The following is a 13,633-nucleotide window of genomic DNA, read 5'->3' on the forward strand; positions in this document are numbered from 1 at the left end:
AGGAACAAGACAAACATGTCCATTGTAACAGTACTGTTCAACATTCTGTTGGAAGCCCTAGCCTGAGCAACCTATCAAGAAAAAGGCATTAAAAAGACTCCAAATCAAAAAAGAAGTAAAATCTATCACTATTCCAAGATGACATGATAGTGTACATGGAAAATACAAAAAACTCTACCAAGGAACTACTAGAAATAATAAATGAATATAGTAAAGTGGCAGAATACAAAAATACAAAGAATTTCCGAATTCTTTATGTATGAATTAGGAAAAAGAGAAATTAAGAAAACAATTCCATTTCAAATCAAAACAAAATGCTTCTGCCCATTCCTTGACTGAATCATTCACTTTGTTTTTGTTGAGTCATGTGAGTTCTTTGTATATCTTTGTGATAAGTCCCTTATCAGCTGTATGTGCAAAAATTTTTTCCCAATCAGCAGGGTGTCTCTTTGTTTTGGGGTGTCTCTTTGTTTTGGTTAATGTCTCTTTTGCTGTACAGAAGCTTTGCAGTTTGATGTAATCCCAGGTGTTTATCTTTTCCTTGACTCTTTGCTTTGGGTGATGAGTCTTTAAAGACTTTTTCTCCAAAAAGGAAATGCAAATGGCCAACAGGCATATCAAAAAATGTTCAACATCCCTTATCATCAGGGAAATGCAAATCAAAACCACACTGAGATACCACTTTACTTTAGTAAGAATGGCACATATCAAAAACAAATATTGGTGAGGATGTGGTAAAAAAGAAACACTCCCACATTGGTGGTGGGAGTACAAACTGGTCCAGCCACTATGGAAAGTTGTCTGGAGGTTCCTCAGTCTACCGAAAATGGAGCTACCATATGACCCAGCAATTCCACTACTAGGGATCTACACAAAGGACACACAAATACTGATTCAAAAGAACATCTGTACCCCTATGCTTATTGTAGCACTATTTATAATAGGTAAAACCTGGAAATGACCCAAATGCCCAAAAATAGATGACTGGATCAAGGAGATGTGGTATATATTCACAATGGAATACTATTCAGCAATCAAAAAAGACGAACTCATGCCATTCGCAGCAACATAGATGGAGCAAGAAGAAAATTATGTTCAGTGAAATAAGTCAGAAGGAAAAAGAAAAATATTGGATGGTTTCAATGATAGGAGAAATATAGGGGAACCAAATAAGACATCAGTGTAAAAAAATAGTAACAGTACAAACACAACAAACAAAAACAGACAATTATAAATCAGAGACATCCTGCAGGGGAGGAAGTGGTAGAGGGATCAGAGGCAGGGAAGGAGGAGCACAGGGGACTGTGGTAATGGTGCACGGGTGTATTGGTGGAGGGAATTCTATAGGGACTACATTTGAGGGGGATGGGAAGCAAATATTGTTTAAAAATGAACAATGATGGGGGCCCCCCCGGTGGTGTTAGGGGGAAAGGATGTCCTGAGCTAATTCCATGCAGGCTTTGTGGACTCCACCCACAGACCAAAGCCATCAAGACACTGGGAAAGACAAATCCCGTCACCACCAAAGGGAAGGTGGCTGGGACCTGAGGGTGGAGTTAAGCAGCCAGGTTTGGTATAAAAACCAAACACGTGGGCCTTGGGGGGCTCGCTCTCTCGCTCGCCTCCTGGCTTCAAGGCTCCTGGCTTGTGGCCAGCTCTCAGAGTGCCATTTGGGATTCCTGATCGGTGGATCGGGTAGGACACATTTAAAACTTTGTCTCCCACTTTTCTCCCTGAGTTGTACATTTCCTCATTTGCCCTTCCCTTGTAAATAAACCTTTTATTAACCTTTCGCGTGTGCCTGCAGTAGAGTATTGATAAGTCCTTTTAAGCGCACGGGTGAGGACCCACAGTCAGGCAACCCGTTTTGTATCGGGGCTGCCCTATAACAGTGGCGCAGCGCTGTGAGGCTGTCCGCAGCCTCTGCAGCATGGGTTAGATTCCAGGCCGCCAGGGAGATACCCACATGGTGCGGCAGACCTCTCCTGTCTCACCCGTTGCTCCCCTCAGCAGTGTATTTCAGTCAGTCTGCCTGATCAACATGTTCCCTGCTCTGTCTCTGGTGAATCCTCTCACCCTCCCATGCCTCTGGCCTGTACCCCAGTTCTAGTATAAATAAATATATCTAAAAAAAAAGAAAAAGGAAAAAAAAGACATACAAGGAATCCAAATAGGGAAAGAAGAAGCAAAACTATCACTATATGACCCTCCACCACCCACAAAGTCGGCACTCTCCGACCAACAGAAAGGAGGAAAAAAAAAAAAAACTAACCAACAAGAACAAACTACCCATCAAGGGGGACTGTGAGTGGAAAGGAACTATTTCATCCACCACACACTGTGAACTGGAAGTGTGGAGAACCCTGCAGGAATAGCCGTGGACAAAGACTCCCAGGAGACCTACAAATACTCCAAGGCCAACCGGTAAGCTTGTGCTGAAAAGCAGGTGCTTGAAAAGCATACGCTGATCACGGCTGTGCAGGTCCCCACGTGTGGGACCTAGGCTTGCGGGGAGATGCGTGGGAGCCCTCATTGAGGTGAATGTCCCTCACTGAGTAATCAGAAACCAGGCGCCCTGACAGGGGAGCGGGGTGCAAAAGGTGCCATTTCTGCGGACACTTAACTGGGGTACAGCCCGCATCCTGGACCTGAGGGCTTTGGAACTGAGACCCAGGGCACGAAATTCGGGGCATGGGATCCCCACGATGGTGGGGCACAGGGCAGACACAGCACCCCCACGCCGTTGAGGCTCTCCACGTCACTCCCGCTCTGTTCCCCCGACCCACGGGGTAAAAAAATCAGTACCCAAAGGACACTAGGAAAGATCTCTGGTGCCACCTAGTGACCAGAAAAAAATCGCCAACACCCTATAGTTGGAAACCAGGGATCCCAAAAACACCCTCAGGCATTTTTGGGTGAGGCCTGAGGGTGGGCCATGCAAATGGAGGTAAGGGGGAAAATTAGGCGTGGAGCAAGACCCCATCCTGGAATTGAGAGCTAGGCACAGGATCAGGGGCATGGGATGCGCCATAGCAGCGGGCACTGCATAGGGTGACAGCCAGCGTTTTGGATCTGACAGCCCTCGAACTGAACCTAGAGTGCAGAATTCAGGGCGTGGGATCCATACAGCTGCGGGCACAACGCTGGGTGAACACGGGCAGACACAGCACCCGGCTTGAATAAGAGCCCCTGTGTTGAGGTGCTCCCCTCCTACCCCCCCTCCACTACTCAGAGAACCACTGAGAAAAAGCACAGATCAGCAAGTACAGGTCTCTGGTGCCACATCGTGACCAGAACTAAATCACCAACTAGCTGATTCCCTGTTGGAACTGAGCAAATACAGAGGGAGAGACAGAGCCCAGCAACACAGCATCAACACCTGGTGGAGTTTTGGCCTACCAGTGCTAGTCTCAGTCTCATAAACAGTTTCTGACACCCCTAAAGGAGCACTCCAAAGAGATGCCCGCCAACACCAGAGACACAACATCCCAACACACAGAACTAATTAGAAAGCAAAAATAGGGAGAAGGAAAAATATAAATAACCAAGCAAGACTGCAGGAGGAGACACCACAAAAAGAAATACAGTCGCCAGAGCTCAACACTGACATGGAAGAACTTCTCGGCCTATCAGATAGAAAAGTAATAATCATCCTGATTAAAAAGCAGAAAGAAAACGAAAAGGAAAAAAATGATTTGAGACAAATAATCACTGAACTGAAGAATGAAATTGAGACCTTAAGAAAGGAAAGAAAAGAAATGTAGGAGATAAAAAGATTACTAGAGGAGGTAAAGAACTCTGGGAAAAGCAATGAAAACAGAATCGATGAAATGGAAGAATGGATCAGTACTATCGAAGAAACAAAAATAAAAAGAGCCAGAAGAAAAAAGGAGAGAGAAGTGCCAATGAAGCAGTATGAGGAGACTCTTAAGACAACTATCAGACTCCATGAAGAGAGGAAATGTAAGAGTTATAGGCATTCCAGAAGGTGAGGAGAGAGATGAAGGAACTGAGAAATTATTCAAGGAGATAACTGAAGAAAACTTCCCAAGCATGAAAAATGAGATGAATATAGACATACAAGAAGCAAGAAGAACCCCCAATTACCATAATGAAAAGAAAACTACAGCTACATACCTAATAGTAAAGCTTGCAAGAGTCCAAGACAAGGAAAAAAAAATGAAACGGGCAAGGGAGAAGAAACAGATAACTTATAAGGGAAACCAATCAGGTTAACTTCTGACTTCTCTGAAGAAACATTACAGGCAAGAAGAGAATGCAGTAACATATTTAGCAAACTTCAAGACAGCAAATGCCAACCAATAATACTTTACCCGGCAAAGCTCTCCTTCCTCTACAAAAAAAAAATATGGACCTTCCCAGACAAACAGAAACTCCAGAAATTCATTACAACTAAACCCCCACTCCAAAAAAATCTACAAGAAGTCCTAAAGTCAAAACCAACAGAGGAATGAACAAGAACAGAATAAAGCAAGGAATAAAATCACAAAAAAGACAAACAAAATGTCACCAGGAAACACATTTAACCAGAAAAGATAAACACAGATTGAAAGTAAAAGGTTGGAAAACAATCCTACAAGCAAATGGACCAAAAAAGAAGGCAGGAACAGCCATACTTATATCAGATGAAATAGACTTCAAAATAAAAAAAAGTAAAAAGAGACATAGATGGACACTACATTATGATCAAGGGAACAATACATCAGGAAGATATAACACTCATCAATATATACTCACCAAATGAAGGGGCACCAAAATAGATTAGACAATTATTATCAGCTCTGAAAACAGACATTAAAGAAAATACATATATAGTGGGAGATTTCAACACCCCACTCTCACCAATGGACACATCAAAGTGACAAAAAATAAACAAAGACACTAGAGCCCTAAATAAAGACATAGAACTCATGGACTTAACAGACATCTATAGGACACTGCACCCAAAAAAATCCAAGTACACATTTTTCTCAAGTGCACATGGATCATTCTCCAGAATCAATCACATACCGGGCCGCAAGACAAACATCAACAAATGATCAAAATCATTCCAACTATCTTCTCCAATCATAAAGGTATCAAGCTAGAAATAAATCATGAAAAGAAAACAAGGAACCCTCCCACTTCATGGAGATTGAAATCCACACTACTGGAAGACCACTGGACTAATGAGGAGATCAAAGAGGAAATTAAAAAATACTTTGAGCTGAACGACAAGGTGGACACCACTTTCCAGAAAGCTGAAAGCATTCCCATTAAGATCTGGAACAAGACAAGGAAGTCCACTCTCACCACTGCTTTTCAACGTAATACTGGAAGTCCTAGCCAGAGCAATAAGACAAGAGAATCCAAGGAATCCAAATAGGCAAGGAATACAAGGAATACAAGGAAACCAAATAGGCAAGGAAGAAGTCAAACTATCACTATTTGCAGATGATACATCCAGAATGTATGGGATGCAGCAAAAGCAGTAATAAGAGGAAAATGTATAGCAATACAGGCTCACATCAACAAACAAGAAAGAATTCAAAGAAACAACCGAATCTCACATCTCAAAGAACTAGAAAAAGAACAACAACAACAAAAAAACCTAAACCAGTAGAAGAAAGGAAATAATAAAAATCAAAGCAGATATAAATGAATTAGAAATTAAAAAAAAAAAATCCCAAAGATCAATGAAACCAAAAGTTGGTTCTTTGAAAAAATAAACAAAACAGACAAACCTCTAGCAAGGCTCACAAAGAAAAAACAGGAGAAAACACCTATAAATAGGATTATAAATGAAAGAGGAGAAATCACAACAGACTCAGTAGAAATCAAAAGAATTATCAGAGATTACTGTGAACACTTATATGCAACAAATTCAACAACCTAGAAGAGATGGACAAATTCCTAGAACGATATAATCATCCGAAGCTGGACAAAGAAGATATAGAACAACTACACAGACCGATTACAAGCAGCGAAATTGAAGCAGTAATCAAAGTGCTCCCCAAAAACAAAAGTCCAGGCCCAGACGGCTTCACAAATGAATTCTACCAAACGTTCAGCAGTGAATTAGTGCCTATCCTACACAAACTCTTTCAAAAAATTGAAAAGAAGGAATACTACCAAACACGTTCTACGAATCCAACATTACAATAATACCAAAACCCAACAAAGACAGCACAAAAAAAGAAAATTACAGGCAATCTCCCTAATGAACACTGATGCAAAAATCCTCAACAAAATCCTTGCCAACAGAATCCAACAATGCATCCATAAGATAATTCACCACGACCAAGTAGGATTTATTCCAGGAACACAAAGATGGTTCAACATCCGAAAATCAATCAACGTAATCCAACACATCAACAAAAAGAAATATAAAAACCATACGATAATATCCATAGATGCTGAGAAAGCATTTGACAAAGTACAACACCCATTTTTTGAAATTTTTTTTTATAGAGGCATGTTTTTATTTATTTGTTTGTTTGTTTGTTTTGTTTATACATGCATTGGGTACAGTCAGAAGTGCGGGAGGGTGAGAGAATTCACCAGAGCCAGAGCGGGGAGCAGAGCAGGCAGAAGGACCGAAGTACACTGCTGAGGGGAGCAGCGGGCAGCAGGAGAGGTCTGCGCGCCATGTGGGACCCTCCTCCGGTGGCCGGGGAGCAGCGGGGATTGAACCGGCAGCGCAGAGGCCGTGGGCAGCTTCACAACCCAGCACTCAACCGCTGTGCCACCGGGGAGGCCCACAACACCCATTTATGATAAAGGCCCTTGAAATTCTCGGGATACAAGGAACATACCTCAACATCATAAAGGCCATATATGACAAGCCAACAGCCAATATCATTCTCAATGGTGAAAAGCTGAAAGCATTCCCATTAAGATCTGGAACAAGACAAGGATGTCCACTCTCACCACTGCTTTTCAACATAATACTGGAAGTCCTGGCAGAGCAATGAGACAAGAGAAAAACATACAAGGAATCCAAATAGGCAAGGAAGAAGTCAAACTATCACTATTTGCAGATGATATGATACTATACATAGAGAACTCCAAAAACTACACGAAAAACTAATTAAACTAATCAATCAGTTTAGTAAAGCGGCAGGATACAAAATCAACGCACAAAAATCAGTAGCCTTCCTATACACAAACAATCAATCTGAAGAAGAAGAAATCAAGAAAACCATTCTTTTTATTATAGAAACAAAAAAAAAATCAAATACCTGGGAATAAACCTAACAAAAGAAGTAAAGGACCTATACAAAGAAAACTATGAAACACTGTTAAAAGAAATAGAAGGAGACACAAAGAAATGGAAAGACATTCCCGCTCATGGATTGGAAGAATTAACATTATCAAAATGGCCATCCTACCAAAAGCAATCTACAGAATCAATGCTATTCCAATTAAAATTTCAATGTCATTCTTCAAAGAAATAGAAAAAATATTGAAGAAATTCAAATGGAGCCACCAAAAACCCTGAATAGCCAAAACCCTCCTGAAAAAAAAAAGACGGGAATGGAGGCATCACTCTCCCAGACTTCAAACTAAACTACAAAGCCATAATAATCAAAAACTGCATGGTATTGGAACAAGAACAGACACACAGACCAATGGAACTGAACAGAAAACCCAGAAATAAACCCACAGATTTATGGTCAACTAATCTTTGCCAAAAGAGCAAAGAATATGATTGGAGCAAAGAAAGTTTGTTCAATAAATGGTGCTGGGAAAACTGGGTCGCTACATGCAAAAGAATGAAACTTGACTACTACCTCACCCCATGCACAAAAACCAACTCAAAATAGATTAAAGAACTAGACATAAGACCTGAAACCATAAAATATATAGAAGGAAATATAGGCGAAACACTACATGACATGCACCTCAAAGACACCTTTACAGAAACATCACCCAAAGCAGTAATAGTGAAGGCAAAGATAAACAGCTGGGAGTACATTAAATTAAAGAGCTTCTGCACAGCAAAAGAGACAATAACCAAAACAAAGAGAGACCCCACCAACTGGGAGAAAATTTTGTACATAACACTAATGATAAAGGACTGATCACAAAAATCTACAAAGAGCTGATGAGACTCAACAAAAACAAAGAAAATAATTCAGTCAAAAAATGGGCAGAAGAGCTAAAAAGAAACTTCTCCAAAGAGGAAAGGCAAATGGCCAACAGGCATATGAAAAAATGTTCAACATCACTTGTAATCAGGGAAATGCAAATCAAAACTACCATGAGATACCATCTTACACCAGTGAGAATGGCACATATTAAAAAAACTAGCAACAACAAATGTTGGCGAGGATGTGGAGAAAAAGGAACTCTCCTGCACTGCTGGTGGGAGTGCAAACTGGTCCAACCACTATGGAAAGCTGTGTGGAGATTTCTCAACCTACTAAAGATAGAGCTTCCATATGATCCAGCAATTCCACTCCTAGGGATTTACTCAAAGGACACAGAAACATGAATTTCAAAGAGCACATGCACCCCTATGTTTATAGCAGCGCTATTTGCAATAGCTAAGTTTTGGAAACAACCCAAATGCCCAAAAATAGATGGCTGGATCAAGAAGATGTGGTACATATACACCATGGAATATTACTCAGCATTCAAAAAAGATAAACACATGCAATTTGCAGCAACGTGATGGAGCTGGAAGGGGTCATGCTCAGTGAAATAAGCCAGAAAGAAAACGAAAAACACTGGATGGTCTCACTCATAGCAGGAATCTAGAAAACCTAAATAAGGGACCAGGACAAAGAATAAATGTAAGAAAGAAAAAAATCAAAATCAACAAACAACTATGAACCAGAGACACACTATGGGGACTGGGTGGGGGGGCGGGGAAAGGAGAGATTGGGGTCAAAATAAGGGGGTTGCAATTGTATGGGGAATATAAAAATAAAATTTAAAAAAAAAATACCGGATGCTCTCACTCATAGCAGGAATCTAGAAAACCTAAATAAGGGACCAGGACAAAGAATAACTATAAGAAAGAAAAAATCAAAATCAACAAACAACTATGAACCAGAGACACACTATAGGGGCGGGGGGAAGGAGGGACTGGGTTCAAAATAAGGGGGTTGCAATTGTATGGGGAATATAAAAATAAAATTAAAAAAAAAACTATCACTATTTGCAGATGATATGATAATCATAGAGATCATCTAAAAACTTCCCAGAAAAACTAACTAAAATAGGGCCTCCCTGGTGGAGCAAGGGGTTAAGTACCGCACTATAAAGCAATCTGCAGACTCTGCAGCACAAGTTCAATCCCCAGCCGGCTGGGAGCAACCCACATGGCAAAGAGACCTCTCCTGTCTCGCCCGCTGCTCCCCTCAGCAGTGTATTTCAGTTGGTCTGCCTGTTCTGTTCCCCACTCTGTCTCTGGTGAATCCTCTCACCTCCTGCATGTCTGGCCTGGGCTCTAGCTCTTATATGCATAAATAAATAAATCTTTAAAAAAAAAAAAACTAGTTAAAATAATAAACCAGTTTAGTAAAGAAGCAAGATACAAAATCAACACACAACAATCAGTAGCATTCCCATATGCAATCTATCTGAAGAAGAACTGAAGAAAACCATCCCATTTACAGTTGACACAAAAAATATTAAATACCTGGGAATAAACCTAACAAAGGAGGGCCTCCCTGGTGGCGCAAGGGGTTAAGCACCACACTATGAAGCAATCCGCAGCCTCTGCAGCATGAGTTTGATCCCTGGTCGGCCAGGGAACAGCCCACATGGCGTAGCAGACCTCTCCTGACTCACCCACTGCTCCCCTCAGCAGTGTATTTCAGTCAGTCTGCCTGTTCCGTTCCCCACTCCGTCTCTGGTGAATCCTCTCACCCCCCACACCTCTGGCCTGTACCCCAATTCTTGTATTCCTAAATAAATAAATCTTAAAAAAAAAAAGCTGACAAAGGAGGTGAGTGAGCTATTTAAAGAAAATTACAAACTTTGTTAAAAGAAATAGAATAAGATACAAAGAAATGGAAAGACATCCCCTGCTCAAGGATTGGGAGAATTAACATTACTAAAATGGCCAGTCTACTGAAAGCGATTTATAGAATCAACGCAATCCTGACAAAAATCTCAATGATATTCTTCAAAGAAGTAGAGCAAATATTGATGAAATTCATATGTAGCCACACACACCAAAAAACAACCTTGAGTAGCCAAAGCTCTCCTGACTAAAAAGGAGAATGGAGGTATCACACTCCTAGACTTCAGATTATACTAATTAAAAAGCCATAGTAATTAAAACAGTACGATACTGGAATAAAAGCAGACATACAGACCAATGGAATTGAACAGAAAAACCAGAAACAGAGCCACAGACAGTGGACAACTAATCTTTGACAAAAGGAGCAAAACTAATCTTTAACAAAAGGAGCAAAGGAGCAAAGAATATGTAGTATTCGATAGACTACTACTACTACTCAGCTGTTTAAAAAGATGAAATAGTGCCTATTAAGACAAAATGGATGGATCTTGAGGTGATTATGCTAAGTGAAATAAGTCAGAAAGCAGAAGAGAGTTACTTGTTGGTCTCACTCATTTGCAGAATACAAATAACCAAATAAACTGGGAAAACAAGAAGAATCATTCTTAGACTCCTGCAGGCCTGGACCCCTGTGGATACTTCCTGTCTTCTTTGACCCCAGTACCTATCCCAGGGGTCTTCAAAAAAAGAAAGCTTTCACTTTTGTTCTTTTTATGAAGAAACTGCCTTTCTTAACAACTGCAGATGCTAAACCACTTTCTCATTTCTTTCTCACTGATTTCTTTGCCATGGGCAGGCCCAAAACTAGCGCAGTTACGAGTATGCTGAGCTAGAGTCATCCCAGTCCTCCCTGTAGCCAGTCTGGCCACACCTGGGTCCAATCACTGACCTATTTGGGCAGATGCAGATGTCATGCATGTAGAACTTGATGGCCTTAGACTGCTCCTTGTTTTTGAAATGGTAATCAGCCAGGAGATAATACAGCTCATTCACCACAGGAGGAGAGGGGTCAGCCCCTTCTGGGAGGCAAGGCACCTGATGGAGGAAAAGGCAAGAAGGGAACAGGAGAAACTCAGGCTTGATCAGTAATGCTGCAAACTCAGGACCATGCCCATCAGTATAGGACACTCAGTTTTCACAGCCATGATTTCTGCTGCAAAGCAAAGAAAGAAGCCAGGGCACATAAACAGCAGTGCTAGCGGAGAAGGTGATAGGATACACCCCCACCTCCTTCAGCTCCTACCTCAGCCGAGGTCCCCTCAATGTAGGCAGAAACTTTGTCTAGGCTCAGGGCTGGTCTTTCTGTGCGGGGCACAATGGTGGCAATTCTCTTCAGGAGGTTAGCCAAGTCAGCAGACACAGTGCTTGTCTTATAACTGTCAAATTCAGGAAGAGTCTTGGGCTTAAAATATTCAAACATAAACAAAGCATCCTCCCATATAAGGTCCACCTTGAAAAAATACAGAAGACAAATCATAGCACAGTCAGGCTAAAAGCACAAAGGGAAAAATATATTTACTTTCATGGAAACACTATTTTGATGAAGATAAGGTCACAATATATTAAAGAGCCTAAAACAAGTTTCTGAAAATTCTCCATACCCATTATAATCTTCCAAACCCAGGTGTCCAAGAAGCAGAAAAGTAAACTGGTATAAGCCTGGTCTTAATAAAAACAAATATTAGAAAAATGAGAGGTGGACTTTTAGTTCATGTGGCTGAGCGAGAGGGTAGGTTCAATTACAAGTAGGGATGTGGCGCAGGCCACTGACCTCTCCATGCCTCAGCACTCCAGTGATCATCTGGTTGACAAAGACTGATCAAGTGCTTACTCTGGGCCAGAGTAGGTTCCCACTCTGTGTAGGCGCTCCAGCAAGGGACCTGACCAAAAGAGCTTACATTCAGGAATGGAATCCATAGGATCAGAAAATAATTGATAGCACCGAGGAGGCATGAGATAATATACCCAATAGTGCTCTGAAAACCAAACAACATCAACAAAAAAAGAAAAAACTTTAAGGAATTATTTGTATTATACAAATTGGAAAAAAAATTGAAAATTGCCATACTGCATATTTGAATGATTAGTCAACAATGATGATGTTAGTTTTTGCAAGGAAAAGCCTTTTCCTTTCATTGGACAACCTGGGACTGTGGAGCTGCATATTGGCAAATCTGACATACTTCACAAGCACTGAGTCTCTGCTTCCCTGTGCGCCACTCTTATGGGTTAAAGGGGTCCACTGGATCTGTTATAACACACTCACCTGCTGGGCTGAGTGCTCCTCCAGGTACCTGGCCTTGCTCTTCTTGCTGGGGAAGCTGTACAGGCAGTAGAAGCATTGCTCTAAGGCTGTCTCCAGCTCCTCCTTGTAGGGGTGTGTGTCTTCAGAGGTAGACACAGCAAGCTCCTTCTGGAGAACTCGTACCTACAGTGGACAAGAAGATATCCTGGAGGAGAGACCTGGTTCAAAGCAGGTCCAGGGAGGTAATTGATCTATTACTTCTGTTAATCTGGGGTGGCTGTGCCTGCTCGGCCTGTTTCTTGGAAGGGGCCTGTCACCTTCACTGGCACTATTCTGGGCCCAGCTCTGGCAGTAGCCCCCAACAAGCTTGCAAGTTGCTTTCCATGCAGTGTATCTAGTCAATTATACCAATTGTTAGGAGATATTTACTATATGCCCTCTGGAAACTTCGTCGCTCATTTACTTAGCCATTCATTTGCTGCCCAAGTATTTTTTGAGTACCCCTTTACCCTAGACATGGTGCAATATAGTCCTTTGCTTTTAAGAAGCTCAATTCTCATGGAGGTGCAGTTAGCTAAACAGTTAAAATGTAAGATGGTAAATGCCATTATAGCTGAGGGACTCTCATACAATATTAGTTGTTGTACTAGATACTTGGATCCAGTAATGAACAAAACTAACAAAAATTCCTACCTTCGTGAAGTTACATGTCAATGCAAAAGAGACACAACAAACCTAAAGTATAAACTACATGGCATGCTAGGTGATAGAGCTGCAGATGTAGAATAGGTATGCTCACTATAAAAAAAGATATAGAATAGAGGTTGGCAAATCTTAATGTAAATTAATGGGTGTGGCTATGTTTTACTAAAATGTTTATTAATAGGTACTACAGGCTGGATTGTGTACCCCTCCTATTCTCTGTAACCTGTGTATGCTGCTTCGCCTCACACTGAGTAGTGAGGTTTGGTGACAAGAATAATGCTGTTTATCTCCAATAAACACAGTTAGCAATTAAGAGACAACCAATTTGTGCTCACTAAATATTTTCTGACTGGATGAATGCAATAGGCGTTGATTAACTACTACCTGGTAAGATGAGTAGTGCTTGACAAATAGGACTCAAGAGAAGGTATTGGTGAATATAGTTGTTGCTTCCAAAAGTACTGGGCACCTATAATAGGACTCGGTAATGACAAGTAGCTCTATATCCACCATCTCTGCAGTTCAAGGTCAAGTCCAGACACCACTGAGGCTTAGGTGCACAAGGTAAGCAAGTTAAGTCTTTCTGACAACTTTAAGTAGTTACCTACACATAATGAGCCCAAAGAAGCACAGTGGAGTTCAATCTA

The 13,633-nt window shown here is 41.2% G+C and overlaps 1 protein-coding gene across 1 annotated transcript in view; it reads right to left on the reverse strand.

Annotated features, from left to right (window-relative positions):
• Positions 1-13,633, reverse strand: part of CABIN1 (calcineurin binding protein 1) — a gene marked incomplete at its 5' end in the record, with an annotated part of 178,576 nt that overhangs the window by 129,772 nt on the left and 35,171 nt on the right. The window contains 3 exons of the mRNA XM_084244486.1: positions 10,926-11,071; positions 11,280-11,486; positions 12,303-12,464. Coding sequence (XP_084100612.1) covers positions 10,926-11,071; positions 11,280-11,486; positions 12,303-12,464 — 515 coding nt within the window. The remainder of the gene's footprint in view (positions 1-10,925; positions 11,072-11,279; positions 11,487-12,302; positions 12,465-13,633) is intronic.

Source organism: Talpa europaea (assembly GCF_964194135.1).
Source record: "Talpa europaea genome assembly, chromosome: 10".
NCBI classification, from domain to species: Eukaryota; Metazoa; Chordata; class Mammalia; order Eulipotyphla; family Talpidae; genus Talpa; species Talpa europaea.